This window comes from Gouania willdenowi, chromosome 20 (genome assembly GCF_900634775.1).
Source record: "Gouania willdenowi chromosome 20, fGouWil2.1, whole genome shotgun sequence".
In the NCBI taxonomy this organism is placed as follows: domain Eukaryota; kingdom Metazoa; phylum Chordata; class Actinopteri; order Blenniiformes; family Gobiesocidae; genus Gouania; species Gouania willdenowi.
The window spans coordinates 27,249,813-27,270,455 of record NC_041063.1 but is presented as its reverse complement, the minus strand read 5'-3'; the positions used below and the strand labels follow the sequence as shown (position 1 = coordinate 27,270,455).

The window sequence follows — 20,643 nt, the reverse complement described above, 5'->3', positions numbered from 1 at the left end:
GCGACGAAAATACATTTAGTTTTACAGTCACAGTCCTACCACTCCAATGCAACTTAGTTATAACAACTATTTCAGTTTTAGTCTTTTGACTAAAATCCATCTGAATCACTACAGGTACTATTTCATTTAAAGTTTTGCATTTTAGTCAAAAGACTATGATTAAAACTACTTAGTTTTTGTCAATTTAGTCATAAAAACTATTTCACTTGTAGTCCAGTTTTCATCAGTTTAGCTCTAAGAACTATTTCAGTTATAGTCTAGTTTTAGTCAAACTAAAATGACATTATCATTTTAGTCGACTAATCTGTTGCAGATATAGTCGACTAAAATATAAAAGCATTTATTTATTAAAAGGTTTAATACGCATTTATAAATATTAATATGAGATTGTAATAATCCACACAGACAGATTTGATGTAAAATGTAGTCGACAAAAACAAACTAATTTAATATTGGGTTCCCACGGAAGCAGATTAGGGCCAATTTTGATGGAGAAAATAATTTTAGGCAAATCAAGAATAAAGTTGAAATTTTTAAAAAGACCTCAAACAATTTTGTGAAAAAAGTTTAAGGTTTGCTAATAAAGTCAAATCTACGGAAGCTGATTAGGGCCAATATATGACAACAGTTTCCATCTAAACTGGCCCTAATCTGTTTCCGTAGCTCCTCATTATTCAGCTTCTGCAGATTTGACTTTATTAACAAAGCTTTCGACTTTTATCACAATATTATTTTTTGAGTTCATTTTCGAAAATTTTGACTTTAATCTTGATTTGCCAAAAATAATTTTCTCCTTCAAAATTGGCCCTAATCTGCTTCCGTACTGAAAAACATGTAGTTGACAAATAGTTTTAGTGAATAAATTGGGTTCTGCTGTCATTGAGCGTCCAACCAACCACCATTAGTGATCTACTGTACAGGTGGTCAAACCGCTCCAGAGAAGGTCAGTGATTTACATGAACATTTCTAACTTCATTTATCTCTAGAGTGGCTTTAATCAGACGTGACAAATTCAGGGTCTGTAGTTCAAATCTGGTTTGTTCTTCTGAGCGTCCATTATTGGCCATGATGAGTAGAAATCACAGGGAAAGCAACAGGATGTTAATGATTCTCTTCTTTAGCTCCACAGTTGATGAAAAGCATGTTTGGTTTTTCATATTTCATGTACAGTAGGTAAAGATTTCTAGCTGATCTAAATATATAAAAGGATCAGTAAAGATGATTGATCACTGTGGTTTGTTGTGCTCTGCAGGCCCTGTTGGAGGCGTAGAGGAAGTCCCTCCCTTCCAGCCTCAGGTCTACACCTACGTGCTGGACGTGGGGAAACGTGAGAGTGTGTATTCCACGGCTGAGAAGGTTCGACGGGAGGTTGGAGAGGTGGATATTCTCATCAACAACGCCGGTGTGGTCTCTGGTCACCACCTCCTGGAGTGTCCCGACGAACTGATCGAACGCACCATGGTGGTCAACTGCCACGCCCACTTTTGGGTACGTACTGACTTCATCTCTTCATGTGCATAGTTGATGAACTTGCTCCATATTGTGTGTCTTGGTGAGAATAATTTCTCCTCTCTGTAGACGTCAGGTAAGAATTTAAGGAATAGATTCATTTTGTCTTTAAAATTATTATTATTGTTTTTTTGTCTGAATAAACAAAACCTGTACGAAGAATTTAAGTGTTAGAAGTAAAGTGACCAAAAACGACAACACTTGGATCGACTCAGAAAGTACTGAACGGTTTCTTGAATCGACCTTTTAACGGTAAAATACAATATAATAAATAAATTATCATCCATAAGGGTTTAAAAAAATATTTCTCTCTTTATAACAAAAATTTAAAAACAATGTGAAATCAGTGGTGACTCAAGTCAATCACATTTATTCTTCTTATTTATTATTATTTTCTACCCCCTGCATCATTGCACCATGGGTGGAAAATAGCGTTGACCTAAATCTGGTGTATTTATAACTTTGACCGTACATTAATACTCATTAATACTCATTAATACTGTCCCAATCAAATAAATACATACATTATGCACTTTAACAATATGTTATTCAAAAATCTCATGTTTACCTTCTTGAAATATTTGAATTATTGAACCAATGAGAAACATCTCCTCATAGACATTAAAACTATAACAAAAAACTCAAGGAAAAAAGCAGGAAAAGTAAAATAATAATAATTAATACAAATAATTATGAGATAGTATCTCACGGTAACAAGCTGTAAGGTAAGAGTTATCTCATAATTATGACTTAGTATCTCATAATTAGATTTTTTTTTAAAAATTATTTTACTTTTCCCAATTTTTTTGTTTTTACTGATGGTAAGGTGCTTAGAACAGTAAACAATTATTAAATATACACTATTATTTGGTTTCTTTTAATCTCTCTCTTTTCCTCGTTTTTGACGATTTCGTCAAAATAAAGCGGCGTCTTTAACGATTCCGTCACGTGTGAATAAAACGACTGCAGTGTAGCCATGATGACTGTAAAGAGAAACTCATTAGCTTTCAGAATATAAATATATATAGTGGAGTTTAGGTGTTTTAAATTAACGTGTTACCCGAGATGCGTTCAAGGTCTCTGGGAAACCTAATTAATTTGTAAAATATCACAGAAAAGAGGACATGTCTGGGTAAAACTGGGCATATGGCTGAATATAATTTAGTTTAATTATGAAATAACTGCAGGACCTTCACGTTTGCATTTGATCTGATCCCTTTATATAAAGCTTTCTGATTGAGCATGAACGTCTCTTGTTGTCAGACGGGTCGTCTCTTTCACAGGATCCACTACCTGTGCCTCATTGTGTTTTCAGTCCAGGATCTGGAGTCAGGAACCAGTGGTTTAAGACTCCTAATAGACGTCTTCTTTCTATAGACAGCAGGCTTTCTTTAGGGATATGTGGGGCAGATGAAAGGAGAATTTAATGAATGTAGACAGCCATAATGGAGGATGGGCCCATTAATGACACATGTTAGATGAATAGAGCCTATAGACCAACAGGGACCGGATAACAAGCTGTACAGTTACTGTGGTGGTTTGAAATGTCTCCACTTCATAGATTATTCAGCTTAGTCATGAAAAGTGTTGAGCACATTTAAATCCTGTTTATAGAGACACATGTTCACCACCAAAGTGACTTTATAAAAGGGAGTGTTTGTTTGATATAGGAGACCCATTCATACACCGTCATCTTATTCAACAGCATTAAAAGTAGAGTATTTCTTTGATTTTGGCGTGTTCTTAAAGGGATCCTCCACTGTTTTAAAAATGTGGCCTAAAATCTTTGAACTGTATTTATTAGTAACAAAACACATTAATATGCACCATATTTGTTTTATTAACTTTTAAAAATGGGACTACTTTACAGTTTTGAAGCCTGTGTTCAGCCATTTTTTTTTTGTGGGTCACATGTTTTTATCCTCTTTCTGTAAACAAAATAAATTTACATCGACATTTTTAACTTTTCCTGATTATTTAAAGCAAACAAAAGCAGCACAAATTGTTATTTTGACTGAAAAAGCTGTTAAATGATCTAAAAATCAGGCTGAATGTTTCACTCCAATAGAAAACAATGGGATGTTTACAGGCAGTGGGGCCCTGTGACATCATCAATCATGTGATTTAAAGATGGAGGAACACAGGCTCTAAAACTGTAAAGTAGTCCTATTTTTAAAAGTTATTAAAACAAATATGGTGCATAATAATGTGTTAGACATAGATCTACTAATAAAGGAAATTTTAAAAGTTTTAGGACACTTTTGTAAAAACTCTTACATGTATATTTTATTGTTGCTTCTCTACCAATAAACCTTGGGTGGATTTTACCAAAATCTCCTCTTAGACAAATGTAGTCAATTATCATCTAATCATGGTACATGATAATTCACATTTTTAAGACTTGACAAAAATTTCTATTTCCATTAATAACAATCCAGTCGGTCACAATGCATGGGAAGCAATATTATTAAAAAAATAAAATAATAAAGTGTGATTAAATGTGAAATCTAAATGCAAACCAGATAAAACTTTATGGGATAAATGAGGAACAAACCAGACATAATTGAATTGAATTTCATAAAGATCGATCAACTACGAACCAAGATATGATTATTTTTAATTTGCTATTGATAAATTATAGGGATTTAGTTTAAGTATTAATTTCTTCATCTGACATCACAAATTTATGACAAATGGCCCCAAATATATATTTTCTTTCTTTCCAGAATTACCAAAAATTAGTGACAAGTCGCTAATATTTTTTGACTACATTTGGTTTGAACTAGATTAATATTTGAGAAAGTGAAAGTATAGAATACAGTTGTTTAAGATCGTGTATTTTAACCTAATATTTTAGTCAGTATTTTTTTTAAATATATAAATTATTAACATTCCTGGCGACCCTAAGGTTGAAAAACACCGGTGTATGGCCTAGTTTAGACACTGGGGGTGAACGGCCATTAACGTCTAGAGCATCAGGTGGTTTGTAGACAATAAGTAGTTATTTCCTCCTTTGGTGAAAGCGCCGTGTTTCCTGTGCGCTGACGTGGACGCACTGAGCTCCTCCAGAGTGACGAGGCGGGAAAAGAGCAGAGAATAAAGGCAGGAAGGAAGGCAGTGTGTCATGCCCTCTACCTCTGGCATCTCCTGAACTGGTCCGTTGGCACCATCTGGTGGTCTCCATGCCTCACTATCCAGACTACTCAACTCTAATCATCAGGATTGCTTCCAGCTGCGGCGGGGAGTGGTCACACCACTACTTAAGACACCGGCAGACCACAAACCGACGCCAAACTGTAAGCATTGCAGACTCTGACCCTCTCAGCCGATGGGAGCTCTCCTGCTTCCTTCCCTCCTGGAACCATCATCACCGCTGGAATCCCTCAGCTCACTCCACCTTTCAGCTGGTTCTTCCCCACTCCTGTGCCAGGCTCCTTCGTTGCGGTCGCGTTGGCTGCAGCTCGAGCGTCTCTGTGTTCCTGCCCATTTGGGGTTCAGAGGTTTCCTTTGTTAGGTTAGTCATTCTGAGTTTATGCCTTTAGACCTAGGGTTCTGTTTTTTCATCAGTAGTTTCCTGATCGTTTTTAGTTAATCTTAGTATTAGGTCTCCCTCAGTTAGCTCAGCACTTAATTTCTCCACCACCCCACTTAGGGCGCTGGTAGGTTTTCTGTTGTATTCAGTTTTTGTGAAATAAATCAGTTAATTGTATCTGTGCCTCCTGTTGTGCTGTCTGCGCTTGAGCCTCAGTTCCGTCTCGTGACAGTACAGTTTGGCCATAATGAGCTCAGCAGACCGCACTACAGATGAGGCCTCAGCCGCTCATCATGCTGTAGTTAGTCATGACGCAATTCTAGGCCGGCATGATGAGCTACTCAAGACTCTCGTGTCTAGCGTTAAAGCTCTAATCAGCCAAATGTCTCACCTTACTGGTCAGCAGTCCGTGTTAGCCTCTTCACTAGCTGCGTCAGGTTGCCAGCCTACCCCCATTAATGCCCCCGAGACGACGGTTGTAGGCTCTCCCTCTGCCCTGGCCACAGTAGGCCGTGAACCCACGGTTCCGGTTCCTGAGCGCTATGCTGGAGATCTCGGCTCTTGCCAGGCCTTCTTGACTCAGGTTTCACTCGTCTTTGAGTTACAACCGACCTCCTACGCGTCCGATAGGGCTAAAATCGCATATCTAATTGGCCTTCTACGGGGGCCTGCACGGGACTGGGGAACAGCTGTGTGGGAGAAACAGGGGGAGATCTGCACCTCCTACTCCCGCTTCTCTGCAGACATGAGGCGCGTCTTCGATCACCCAGTTCGGGGGCGAGACGCTGGAGATCGCCTCATGGCCCTGAGGCAGGGGGCCCGCAGTGTTGCAGAGTACTCCGTGGAATTCCAGGCCCTTGCAGCTACCAGTGGGTTCAACGATCCGGCCCTCCAGAGGTCATTCTATAGGGGACTGTCCGAGGCTCTGAAGGATGAACTCGCCACCAAGGAGGAGGTGGGCAGCCTGGAGGCCCTAATCTCCCTCGCCATCCGGCTTGACAATCGCTTGAGGGAGAGGCGCAGAGAGCGCGCACACTGGAGGGACTCAGCACCCTCCCGCCGACTGAGTCCCACTCTCCAGCCTGCTACGCCCACACCGTTCCCTGAGGCTGCCTCCGAGGCCATGGAGGCACTTCATTGCTTCCTGCCCCAAGAGACCAGCAAAAAAGAGGGCTCACTCGTGACAGGGAGTCTACGAGTGAGCCGGACTGCTTCCACCTCCCCTCATCTGTTACAGCTACCCGCTACACTCAGCTATCAGAACCACTCACTTTCTGTGACCGTGCTGGTGGATTCTGGGGCCGAGGAGAACTTCCTTGACTCGGACCTCGCCAGGCAGCTCTACATCCCGTCGGTGCCACTGGATTCTCCCGTGGAGGCCCGTGCTCTCAACGGCCTCCCCCTGGCCACGATCCACCGGAGAACAGTTCCTGTCACCCTCCGGTTAGCAGGTAACCATCATGAAACACTAACCTTTCACTTGTTGGAACATTCTCGCCCACAGTTGGTGCTGGGGCACCCCTGGCTGATTAAACATAACCCCTCCATTGACTGGTGCGGCAGCCAGGTTAAGTCCTGGAGTACTGGGTGTCATGCTAACTGTCTCCGTTCAGCCCCATCCCCTGCTCCAGTAAATCCCAAGCCAGATCCTCGGCCTCCGGACCTGTCCGGCGTTCCTGAGGTTTACCATGACCTAGGTCCAGTCTTCAGTAAAGAGGATGCCCTATCCTTGCCTCCTCACCGGCCCTACGACTGTGCCATCGAGCTCCTGCCTGGAGCCACTTTGCCCTCTGGCCGTCTGTACAACCTCTCTAAACCCGAGCAGGCCGCCATGGAAACTTACATAAGGGACTCCCTGGCAGCAGGTATCATTCGGCCCTCCACTTCTCCGGTAGGTGCGGGATTCTTTTTCGTAAATAAGAAGGACGGGTCCCTGCGACCCTGTATTGACTTTCGGGGCCTAAATAATATAACCGTGAAGAACAAGTACCCTCTACCTCTGATAAACTCGGCCTTCACCCTCCTCCATGGGGCCAAAGTGTTCTCCAAACTAGACCTGAGAAATGCTTATCATTTAGTGAGAATAAGAGAGGGAGATGAGTGGAAGACGGGTTTTAATACCCCCCTGGGACACTTTGAGTACTTAGTAATGCCCTTTGGCCTCACGAATGCCCCCGCCGTCTTCCAGAACCTGGTTAACGATGTGCTCCGGGATATGATCAACCACTTTGTGTTTGTTTACATAGACGATATCCTGATTTATTCCAGAGACCAAGAGGAACACGTCCGCCATGTCCGCCTGGTTTTGGAGCGCCTGTGGAAGAACCGCCTTTTTGCTAAAGCGGAGAAGTGTGAGTTTCACATTACTACAGTATCATTTTTGGGTTTTGTCATCTCCCCAGGACGTGTTATGATGGACCCGGCCAAGCTATCGGCTGTCTCCGAGTGGCCCCAGCCAGAGACCCGGAAACAGTTACAGCGTTTTTTGGGCTTCGCTAACTTTTACCGCCGCTTCATCCGTGACTATAGTAGGGTGGCAGCCCCTCTCACAGCCCTGACCTCCACCTCAATTCCCTTCCAGTGGACCCCCAAGGCCGAGCAAGCATTTCAGTCCCTCAAGGTACGCTTTACCTCTGCGCCTATCCTTGTTCAGCCAGATCCCCACCTTCAGTTTGTGGTCGAGGTGGATGCCTCCGACTCCGGGGTTGGGGCCGTACTCTCCCAGAGGACCCCATCTGACCAAAAGCTGCATCCCTGTGCCTTCTTCTCTCGCCGCCTGACCCCAGCAGAACGGAACTACGATGTGGGGAACCGGGAGCTGTTGGCGGTCAAGCTCGCTCTAGAGGAGTGGCGGCACTGGCTGGAGGGGGCAGAGCACCCATTCATTGTCTGGACAGACCATAAGAACTTGGAGTACATTCGTTCAGCCAGGAGATTGAACTCTCGGCAGGCCCGCTGGGCGCTGTTTTTTGGTCGCTTCCAGTTTTCCCTCACGTATCGCCCGGGGTCCCGTAACATCAAGCCGGATGCCCTGTCTCGTCAGTTCTCCTGCGACGAACCCTCTGGTGACCCTGAATCTATCCTTCCCCCTGCTCGTCTTGTCGCCTCTCTAACCTGGCAAGTGGAGGATCAGGTCCGTCAAGCACAGTCCCAACAGCCAATCCCAGGTAACTGCCCGCCTAATGTTCTCTATGTTCCTGAGTCTGTGCGTACCCAGGTGCTCCAGTGGGCTCATACCTCTCGCTTCGCCTGCCATCCTGGGGGCTTCCGGACCACAGCCATCCTTCGGCAGAGGTTTTGGTGGCCCTCTCTCGAAAGGGACACTCGGGACTTTGTCGCCGCTTGCCCCACCTGCTCCCGGGGCAAGACCCCTTACAGACCCAGCTCGGGTCTCCTTCAACCACTCCCGGTGCCCACTCGGCCTTGGTCACACATCGCTGTGGATTTCGTCACGGGGCTACCCCCCTCTGGAGGTAACACGGTCATCCTCACCATTGTTGATCGTTTTTCCAAAGCAGCACACTTCGTCGCCCTTCCCAAACTCCCCTCAGCCAGGGAGACGGCATCCCTCCTAGTTGACCACGTCTTCCGGTTGCATGGGATACCAGCAGACATTGTCTCGGACCGGGGTCCACAGTTCATCTCCGGAGTCTGGAAGGCCTTCTGCGCTGCCCTAGGGGCCACCCCCAGTCTCACCTCTGGCTTTCACCCCCAGTCTAATGGCCAAGCGGAGCGGGCCAATCAGTCTCTGGAGACGTACCTCCGGTGTCTGGTCTCCTCCAACCCCACTGCCTGGGTTGAGCATCTGGCCTGGGTGGAGTATGCACACAATTCACAGATAAACTCTTCTCTGGGGATGTCTCCTTTTCAGTGCTCCCTCGGCTATCAACCTCCGTTGTTCCCCTCCCAGGAACAGGAACTCTCCGTTCCCTCTGTACAGACCTTCGTCAGCCAGATCAAAAGGGTCTGGGACAGGGCCAGGGCCAGACTTATTCAATCAACTGAGAGGATGGAGCGGCAGGCCAACCGCCGTCGCTGCCCGGCACCAACCTACTCTGTGGGCCAACGAGTCTGGTTGAGGGCCAAGGACCTCCCTCTGAAGGTCGAATCCAGAAAGCTGGCACCCCGGTTCATCGGTCCCTTCCCCGTGGAGAAGATCATCAGTCCGACAGCGGTACGTCTCACCCTTCCCAGAACTTTGAAAATTCACCCCACGTTCCATGTCTCGCAGGTCAGGCCCGCCAGGGACTCCCCCCTGGCTCCTCCTGTCCCCCCCCCCCCTCCTCCCAGGATGGTGGATGACTCGCCCGCCTACTCGGTTCGGCGCTTGCTGGATGTCCGCCGCAGGGGTCGCGGCCTCCAGTTTCTCGTGGACTGGGAGGGTTACGGGCCTGAGGAGAGGAGCTGGGTTCCCCGCAGTCAGATCCTTTGCCCTGACCTAATCAGGGATCTCAAGCGGCGGCGTCCTGAACGTTTTGGTCGTGCGCCTGGAGGCGCACGTAGGAGGGGGGGTACTGTCATGCCCTCTACCTCTGGCATCTCCTGAACTGGTCCGTTGGCACCATCTGGTGGTCTCCATGCCTCACTATCCAGACTACTCAACTCTAATCATCAGGATTGCTTCCAGCTGCGGCGGGGAGTGGTCACACCACTACTTAAGACACCGGCAGACCACAAACCGACGCCAAACTGTAAGCATTGCAGACTCTGACCCTCTCAGCCGATGGGAGCTCTCCTGCTTCCTTCCCTCCTGGAACCATCATCACCGCTGGAATCCCTCAGCTCACTCCACCTTTCAGCTGGTTCTTCCCCACTCCTGTGCCAGGCTCCTTCGTTGCGGTCGCGTTGGCTGCAGCTCGAGCGTCTCTGTGTTCCTGCCCATTTGGGGTTCAGAGGTTTCCTTTGTTAGGTTAGTCATTCTGAGTTTATGCCTTTAGACCTAGGGTTCTGTTTTTTCATCAGTAGTTTCCTGATCGTTTTTAGTTAATCTTAGTATTAGGTCTCCCTCAGTTAGCTCAGCACTTAATTTCTCCACCACCCCACTTAGGGCGCTGGTAGGTTTTCTGTTGTATTCAGTTTTTGTGAAATAAATCAGTTAATTGTATCTGTGCCTCCTGTTGTGCTGTCTGCGCTTGAGCCTCAGTTCCGTCTCGTGACACAGTGCCATCCCATCCACTGGGTAATGGTGGTAAGCTGCTGCTGACCCACTTTATCTGACAATGACTTTCCTGTCTGTGGATCAGTTTGACGAGATGCCAGGCGACAGGAGCCAAGTTCCACAGGCCACATTCCTGCTGTGGTCACAGAAAGGAACCAATGAGGCAGAAGGGTCCTCGTAGACTGGTTTTAATGGACCACTCCTCAGGACCAGTGCACCTGGACCCCTAAAGTGGAGCTAAGCTCTCATACATGTACCTGCTCACGTCTAATAGGATTAGGACTTCAACTAATCAATAGGATGTGATCGAGATCTCAGCAAAAAGTCTTAAATAGGATGAATCCAGCTACTGTAAACCCAGTTATCTCTCTACATGGTTGGTTATCCAATGCTTGTTGGCTTCACAAAGAGATTTAATATGAATAACTTCTGACTTTTTATCATCTCATAAACATCTTGGATTATAGCCCAGGATTGACTCAAATAAAGAAATCTGTAAATTTCTGCTACAAAGCTCAGGGCTGGGATTCAAACCCATGACATCAAACGATAACTCCACCAAACATCTGTTTTTACCTCCGATAAGGACGTATTATATTTGTTTGTTTGTCTGATCGCAGGATTACGTCAAAAAAAATTAACACATTTTTCAATCAGTTTCAAAATCTTGGTATTAATTGCAAAATTGCAAAAATTCATACGTCACTTCATAATTATTAGTGAAGTGATTATTAGTTTAACGTGTAACCTACTGTATCATTATTAATGTGGATAGAAATGTCTTTAAAGTGTGAATGATCATAGTACCAGATACCACAGATCACCTCATACTAGAAAAACAAACATTATGACATCAGTGCCCTTTGTCTAAACCAGGGGTTGCGAGACACTGGGAGGGGGTCACCAGATGTCTTCAAGAAATTAGGAATTTTATTTGAACAATTTCAGCCCATTTTTGCTTATTTTTATCATTTTTCTGCAACTCCACCAAACTCACCATATTTGAACCTATTTTTTTTATCACTTTTTCTTGCCTTATTTTTGCTCCTTTTAATACATTTTTACTACATTTCTCCCATTTCACTTCCACATTACATTTTTGGTGCTTGGTGGACGTTGGTGTTCTCTTGTTATTTACAGTATATATTTTGCTTCAGACTATTTATTTATTATATGAGACATTATTGACTATAATCTATATGATGATGGTGGTTTTTTATTGTGGCTCTAAGTAGCCCTGACTAAACTAAACTAAGCTTTGTGTTTGATTTTTAGAAATAATGAGATAAAAATGTGGAACCTATTGTCATCTCATTAATTAATATTGATTTAATATTCTTAAAATGTGAAGATGAGTGGTTCAGATAAACATTGAGTAAAAGAATTTGCAGATACTGTATATCCTCACGTTTTATTACAGGCCAAACTGCTCGAGTGCAGGGTTGGACTAATTACATTTTTCAGTTACAATTACATCTTCAATTATCCAGATTAAATTACAACTCAATTATGATTACTGTGACCAGCATTTTTTATAATTAAAATTATTATTTTTTTTTTCTCCCTGAAAGTCAATTACAATTACATTCTCAATTAATAACAATTCCCAAGCCTGAAGTAAGTCACCCTATAAAACATGTTAGCTTTCTGTTAGCATCTCTAATGCTAACGGGTCAATATGTCTTAAATCAGCTGTAAAATATTATCCATCATCTAAGTTATTTCTCATCTCTTCGTTATATTGTTAGACTTTCTAATCATTGATAATATTGATATTCATATTTTTGTTGTGGGCATCAGAGCCTGAGATTTTAATTAAAGAAACGGTAGGTAGTGGGAAAACTTGACGTGCAACATATTTTATTGATTATGAAACTACATACAGTATGTGTGAGACCTAGAACTCTAACATGGTTCCACATGTTTACATTTAATTAAATATGAAATATTGACAGTTTTTCTAGTATTTTAAACGTCTCTGTAACGCTGGGTGATTATGATGTGATCATATTTGTACATTCACACAAACAAATGTGCATCAATGGTCCCTGATGGCTGATGAAATCAATCCAACCCCCTCACATTCCATCATTACCAGTGTTCCTCTCTCTTCCTCTGCTTGGTTCTCGTCTCCAGGGAGAAATCAGCCCAATTAAACCACCATCTGGTCCAAAGCGTGGGCCAATATTTGCTTCATATTCCTGTTGGTCAGACGCTAGCACTAATGCAGCCTGACACCCCAGCTGCAAAAGGCTTTTGTGTGGCTAACATCCCCCTGGGGGTACGCACCAATTACTGCCCTGGAGTGGACAGGGCACCCCACCATTGGCCGAGGGGTGGGTCTAATTTAGTGGAACGTTGAGACTTAATTACAGCGGCTCTGATGTAAGACACGAGCCCCCTTCACACGTTCTGTGTCTGAGGGGTCAGCGGGGGTCAAACCCAGCGTTGGGCTCAATTACAATTGTAATTGACAATTGTGGTGTAATTGTAATTTAAAAAATCTGTTGATGTCATGATTATTATTATTTAAACACAATTACAATGTAATAATAATCACCCTGGGTCACTTTACAATGCATAGTAGAAAAAAGTTCATTTTACTTTAATTGGGAACATTAGTTTATGTAATTGGCATTGTAATTGCCATGAAAATTCAATTATAATAATTTCATGCTAAATGTGGAACCATGTTACAGTTCTACACATATGAATTTAACAATTATTAAAATATGTTTCATATCAAGATTTCCCACATTTTACCATTTAAATAAATAAATATAGGGGTACACTGACACAAAACATACTCAGACACCCACACCATAAATATTAATATCTTTATTATCATTGATTAGGAAGATTAACAAGGTAATCAATAGATAGGAAATAAATTAGGAGATATTAGTTTTTTAGTGTGTTTACAGCTGATTTAGGACCCGTTAGCATTAGAGCTAACACTTTTATTAGGTTATTTATTTCAGGCTTGGTAAATGTGTTTAATTGTAATTGAGAACATAATTGTAATTGACTTTCTGAAGATAAAAAAATAATTGTAATTTAATTGTATTTGTAAAAAAATGCTGGTCATTGTAATCGTAACATTTCTTTATGTCACATCTGGTTCCAAAATGTTACCAATGATGAAAATGTTCAATAAAACAATTTGAATCATTTCTAAATCTATTTTTTGGCGTCAGACGATAAAAGGTGACAAAATAAGTCAAAAATATTTTACACAAGATTGTCTATGACATCATCAACATACACGTCAGAGAATTGTTTAAGGTTTTAAAATCATCCCAGTCCATCGCCATAAGCTCATAAAATCATAGTTTTGGAAAAAAGAAACAATAATTATTATATGAATATAATATAGTCCCTGTTTGACTGTTTATTGTTCACGTTTTGTCGTCTAACAATTTAGAAGTGAAAATGTGTCTCATGACTGTCGACATTTTGATATGAAATATGACATAATTTAAAAATATATACATGTATTTGATAATTACATGTTTTTCATGACTAAAATGTGATAAAAACATCACTAGAACCATTTTCTCACTTCTTATATATCAACAGTTGTGTTTTGTTCTACCATGGGAGGAATATCTGATTGTTAGATTTTCTGGTGCTGGCCACAGACCGATTTCTCTTTTTTCTCTCATCGGACCTCCATAATTTCTCCATAATTTGATGACATGAATATTGCCGTAACTTGAGAATTGATGTAATGAACAGGCCCAGATGTTTGGAGCAGATTGAAATGACTTCTACCTGGCTGTGGAGTAAAGATCCACGATGATGAAGTCATCTTTCCTTGGTTTTTATTTATCTCAGCGCTGTGGAAATACACACGTGTTTTAATGAGGTTCTTCCTCTCCTACCACTGCTTTTAATGGTTGTACAACCATCAACCATCCATTACTCACTGTTTACACACAGACTTCACTAAACCGTAGAAACATCTGCACCAGACGTCGGCAAATGACGGCCCTCGTTCTCATGTTGTTGTGGCCTCCAAAGTAAATAAACAAAGAAATACATTAAACCGCAAAAATACATAGAATTATTAAAAAAAAAGCACACAAAATTACATAAAATGCACAAGAGGAGAAAAATACAGAAATTTACACAAGACTACTTCAAATATACAGAAAAATAATAGGAAACATATAGAAAATGAAAAGAAAAAGAGATAATAACAAACAAAAGCAGACTAAACCCTTTGTTCTTCCCTGTATTAATGCTTAGATTTGTCATTATTCTAAATCCTAAGGGCAGCAAATTATAATTGTAATCTCTATCAAATGATCATATACTGTATAATACCCACAATGCGGCCCTCTGTGGCAACAAAAACACACTAAATTATTTCAGAAACACCTAAAATAACAGAAAAATTCACAAAACGACCCCAAAAACACAATAAACAAGAGAAAATTATGCAAAAATACATAAAATAAGAAATATTCAAAATTCCACAAAAACAACTTCCAAAAACACAAAACAAAATAACCACAGAAACACATCAAATGAGATATTACACAAAATGTCAACAATAACACAACAAAAATACACAAAATAACTCCAAAACATTTAAAATCAGAAAAAAAAACCCAAAACACAACAAACAAGTAAAATCATACAACATAAAATAAGAGAAACGCGCAAAATTACACAAAAGACTCCAAAAACAACAAAAATACATAAAAAAAATGTTATTTGTTTTTTCACAAAATGACTTTGAAAACACAATAAATGAGAAAATGATACAAAATGAAAAGAAAAACACTCACTTTGTTGTTTCCTGTAGTAATGCTCTAAACGTTGGTCATGTGACCCTCAGAACTGTTCTGTTGGTTCTTTCTGTCTCAAAGACATTCAGTCTTTGGTTAGTTTGAACTAAACACCTGCTGGTTGTCGGTTCAACGCCCAGTGATTGATTAAAACCTGTGGATTGGCTCACACTGAGTCAAAGGCAGCTTTAGGAGAAAATAGTGAAGAAGAATTCACTGTTACTACTGTTCATAACTGCAGATGAGAGGAAAATTGTAAATGTTTTTTGTATGCTTCATTATCCATGCATCATTTTTAATATTGCTTGACCTAAATAAACAAAATATACAGTTTATTATAGCTTTAATAACTCCCTGACTGTTTTACTGTTTATCTCCAGACGTGAGTTCATCATTTATTTAGAGTATTTTATTTAATGACCATATTCCAAAAAAAACGCAAAATACAATATAGTAGATAAATAAGTTGTTATTGTCCTTAAAAATGATATGATAGCAGCTGTAAAGAGCAACTCATTAGGTTTCAGAAACTGGTAGAATTTCTCAGATAAAGCCAAATATTAGCGACGTTATACAGTGTTCTAAACTAACTGTTCCCGAGATGCGTTCAAGGTCCCTGGGAAACCCGGACAATTTGATTCATTTATAAAATATCCCCAGAGTAAATCCCTAATGTTAGCATCACACACAGAGTTATTGTTGTTCTACTGTTGTTGTGCGGGAAACGAGGGGCGTTCAAGGACCATCGGGAATTTTATTTATTTTTTTATTTGGATAATAGATAATATATAATATCCAGGGCTTTAACATTGAATAAAACAGCCTGGTTGGGTTTAGAAATGTAACGATAAATAAGAGAAGAAGAAAAACAAACTGTAGATAATTATAATTAAATTCTTACGTTTTTGTTCATATGATCTTTAAATACTGTTTCTATAGTGTTGAGGTTTTTTTTTTCACTGTTATGAATTCTCGTGGTCCTCTCCCTGCGTCACCATGGAGATGAAGATGAGAGGATCAAAGGGCTTTGGCACCATGAACTAACCTCCCCCTATGTTTCCTACCATAGACCACCAAGGCCTTCCTCCCTAAGATGCTGGAGTTGAATCATGGACACATTGTGACTGTTGCCAGTTCTCTGGGTTTATTCAGCACAGCTGGAGTGGAGGTTAGTGACACACACACACACACACACACACACACACACACACACACACACACACACACACACACACACACACACACACACACACACACACACACACGCACACACACACACACACACGTTCCCACCATCCAAACACAGTGCTTTTCTCTGAAATCACTATCATCATCATCATCATGCCAGCTCACACACTGAGCCCCTCCCCCTCTAGTTGTCCCCCCCACCCGTTACATTAGGGACACAGTCGAGCATTGGGAGCCTGTTATTGGTCCCTGTATGTGCAGCAGTGGGGGTGGGGGGTACATGGGGGGGGGTTTGGCTACAGGACAGGAATAATCTGACAGCCCCCCACAGGACACTGATATCTTCATCACTACTTTTGTGTTCACTCCACATTCCCTCATGGGTTTTTATTCTTATCTTTGTAGTTTTAAATACATAAAAACATATTGTGTTTGTTGTAGTAGGGGTGTACGCTGGCATGAATCTGACAATACGATACATGATACTAGACAATACGATATAAAGCAGGGTTTTTCAAGCTTGGGTTCGTGAAATGTAAAGCAATAATTTAAAAGAATTACATGTTAAAATTATATTTTTTTAATTAAAAAAATTAATTATTTTTTTTAGTTGCAGCAGTGTCTTTAGAGCAGGGTTTTTCAACCTTAGAGTCGTGACCCCATGTGGGGTCGCCTGAAAATGTCTCGTAATAAATTGAAAAAATTACTAATTAAAATTATTTTATTATTAAAAATGTCTAGTAATAAAAAATACTTATTAAAATTATATATTGTAAAAAAAATTTCTTGATCTATTTTACACAATTAAAAACAATACATAGTATCACAGAAATAGATATAAAAGAAAGCTCAATGAGCTTAAATAATAATAATTATTTTACAAAATAAAACACCACATGCAACCTCAAACAACTGTATTTCTATATTTTCACTTTGTCAAATATAAATCTAGTTAAAATAAAATGCAGTATTAAAAACATCTGAGCTGGTGCTTATTGTCACTATTGTGTACTAATACTGTTACTGTGTATTTCTAACGCGGTTTAACAAAAAAGTGTTTTTTTGTGATATAAAAATAAGTTCATAGCAAGAAAAAGATTTGGAACACTTGATATAGAGTTTAATTTTAATTTTGATTGTTATAAAACGGGTTCGGACGCTGCTCGGTAAATAAATGGTCAGGTGATGTGTTTGGATTAGTGCGAGAAAAGCAAAATGTTGTCGTCAGACAAAACGGAGTACTACGATTCACAAATAAAATAAAAGAAGAACTTGAACCAAAAAAGAATTGAAAACTACTGCTCGAAATAATCAGGAACAGTTAAAGATTTTGATATAAACCTCTTGTTTATAGAAAGAAAATAAAAACAGTTGTGACCCGAAAATAATCTATGACTGCAGGGGGCGACAGTTACAACTCTGAAGCAGAGAAGAAGAGCTCTCCTAAGGGACCTTTTTCTCTCTTAAACAGTGCGCTGACACGTTCTGGTGGCTGAAGTTGGCGCGTAAACCACGGACTGTTGAAGGATTCCCACCTAAAAGGAATTCTGTCCTCTGGGTTTTATTCGCTAACTTCAGCCACCAGAGCGTGTCAGCACACTGTTTAAGGGAGAGTAAAGGTCCCTTAGGAGAGCTCTTCTTCTCTGCTTCATTGTCTACTACCAAACTACAGTTTGAACTGTTGATGCCTGCGGACACAGATGTTTTGGGGTCAGAGAAACTACAGATAAAACTACAGACGTATCTGCAGCTGTATCTACAGACATATCTACAGACATATCTACAGACATATCTACAGATGTATCTACAGACGTATCTACAGACATATCTACAGACGTATCTACAGACGTATCTACAGACGTATCTACAGACGTATCTACAGACATATCTACAGATGTATCTACAGACATATCTACAGACATATCTACAGACATATCTACAGACATATCTACAGACGTATCTACAGACATATCTACAGACATATCTACAGACATATCTACAGCTCTAACCTGTTTTCTTCTGTCTTCAGGACTACTGTGCTAGTAAGTTTGGTGCTATTGGGTTCCATGAGTCACTGAGTCATGAGATAAAAGCGTCAGAGAAGGACGGTATAAACATGACTCTGGTGTGTCCGTACCTGGTGGACACAGGAATGTTTAAAGGCTGCAGGATAAGGTACGCTAGGTTTTATACGCTCTCACTCACACTGACATCTTTTATAAACCACCACACAAACACAATGATTGTTAGTGCTAAGGTTTATAAACAAAGCCCTGAACAACAGGTGCACCAGCGCTCCCTCGCTCCCCCGCTAGTTGATTACCACTTTATCTGATGCTTACGTTAGCATGTGGCTATGTAGCATGTCAGTGTAAGTTTAAATATTGAACTTACACCAACTACTACTCATAATATTATGAGCACGTACAGATAAAGACATAATCTCTTCTTCATGGTTTCTGATTCTGGGAGGTTTACGTTATTTAAAGTTGACTTAGTCAGACTAGGAAGATTAAGACTAAGGTGTAAAACTAAGTTTAGCTCATGGAGCTTATTTAATTATTTTTTACCAAAGCTCCTAAAACTTTACACTTTTAGAGCCTGTGTTCCTCCATCTTTAAATCACATGATGGATGATGTCACAGGGCCCCATTTATCATCATTTAGGACCTGATCTCTGTTTCAGATTCATCGTTACTCAACATTACAACAGAATTAGATTTTCTTTTTGTTTATTGTTCTATTAAATGTATTAATGTCTTATTTCTAATCAGGAAGGAGATCGAGCCGTTTCTTCCTCCACTGAAGCCAGAGTTTTGTGTGAAACAAGCGATGAGAGCCATTCTCACCGACCAACCCATGATCTGCACCCCACGCATCGTCTACATGGTCAACCTCATGAAAAGGTGAGTTACTAACCCAGATATCATGTTTTATTCCTCACACACACTCCACTGACTCCGCCCCCTTTCTGTCCTCGCAGCATTCTGCCGTTCGAGGCCATCGTGTGCATGTACCGGTTCCTGGGGGCCGATAAGTGCATGTACCCCTTCCTCGCCCAGAGAAAAGAGGCCATGAACAACAACGAGGCCAAGGACGGGATCTAAGGGGGCCGCTGTTTGCACCATGTACCGAGGTTTCCAAACCTGGTGAGCGTGAGGAAACAACCACTGAGGAAGAAAAGACTAAATCTAGACTGGTGCACTTGCATTGAGCCAATGCAAAGTTCTACCATTTTGTTCTCCTGGAACAAGAAAGCTGTGTACTACGCTACGGATTTATGTGTCTGTCTTTTTTATTTTACGTTTGTTTAAAGAATTCATCATTTATATATGTTCACTAGTTGTTTTTATTTTTAATCATACAGAAAAGGTATCCAGTAATTAACTATTTACATATTATAGTCACCAGGCTTAGATAGTGTTATTGTGGGAAATATACAGTATGTTACTGTACAAACAGTAATAGTCTTTGTTCACTTTCATTACATTTATTTTGTAGACATGCACTGTAATTTGACTTTTTGTGTGCTTTATTTGATTTTTGTAATGTAAATTCAGGTGTATTTTTTTCTTCCTACAATGCCAGCATTTACTGTGTAGGAAACCTGAACATAAATCATTTTTACGGTTTATTATCACCAACATTCAGGATTAGATGGTGCCTAAAAAGCAAAAGTTGACAGGTTTCCCTTTCAAAGTAAAAAACCTGTAGCATATATTCTCTATGTAAATGTTAATGTTCAATGGAAATGAAGAGAAAACGCTACTTTTACTTCTCATTTCCAAATCTGTTATTGTTCATGTTGTAAATGTTTAAATAATTCTCCAGGTAAAGGTTGTAATTCCCAGAAAAACTGAGGTGTGTTTATCAGACGTATTAATTCCCACGTCCATCAAACCTAATAGTTTAACCTCATCTGGTGTCAAAAGTCGTTTGTTGTGAAAATTCATCTTTGATATCTGAGTATTTTATAAACCCTTTTCATTACATTCCAATAGGCCTCATGAGCCTAAAGTCTCTACCTCTTCATTTTTGCCTTTTTTTAATTATTATTTTTTGACAGTATGACATAAGCCTCTTTTTGTAATTTTTTCTGAAAACTGTTCCATGGTGGAGCATATGTGGTTCAAATGTTTAGTGTCTCTACTTAACTTAAATTAATAAAGTGATCTAGATTATTACACAGTGTGTTTTTAATCTTCATCATCATCATCATCATCATCATCATCATCATCATCATCCTACTAATAGGAGTCAAAGACGTCATTCAACCCTAAAATTGGGTTTTTAATGACATGTAAAATTTAAAAATGTATTACATTAAATATAATTACCTCGTCGTGTGCAGACAGCCATATATTTATTAATATATACGACCTTATTAGAGCCTGATATGTAACAACAGCCTGTATTTAACATTTTTGAAGTATTAATGTAACAAAAGCACTGAGCACAAA

General features: G+C 40.6%; 1 protein-coding gene across 1 annotated transcript in view; it reads left to right on the top strand.

The window, feature by feature from the left end:
* The window catches only part of rdh10a (retinol dehydrogenase 10a), a 21,673-nt gene extending 1,306 nt beyond the window's left edge, over positions 1–20,367 (top strand). Inside the window, exons 3-7 of the mRNA XM_028434107.1 lie at positions 1,253–1,488; positions 16,065–16,163; positions 18,213–18,358; positions 18,958–19,089; positions 19,167–20,367. Of these exons, the coding sequence (XP_028289908.1) occupies positions 1,253–1,488; positions 16,065–16,163; positions 18,213–18,358; positions 18,958–19,089; positions 19,167–19,290 (737 nt within the window). The 3' untranslated portion in view covers positions 19,291–20,367. The remainder of the gene's footprint in view (positions 1–1,252; positions 1,489–16,064; positions 16,164–18,212; positions 18,359–18,957; positions 19,090–19,166) is intronic.
* Positions 20,368–20,643: the final 276 nt, after the last annotated feature.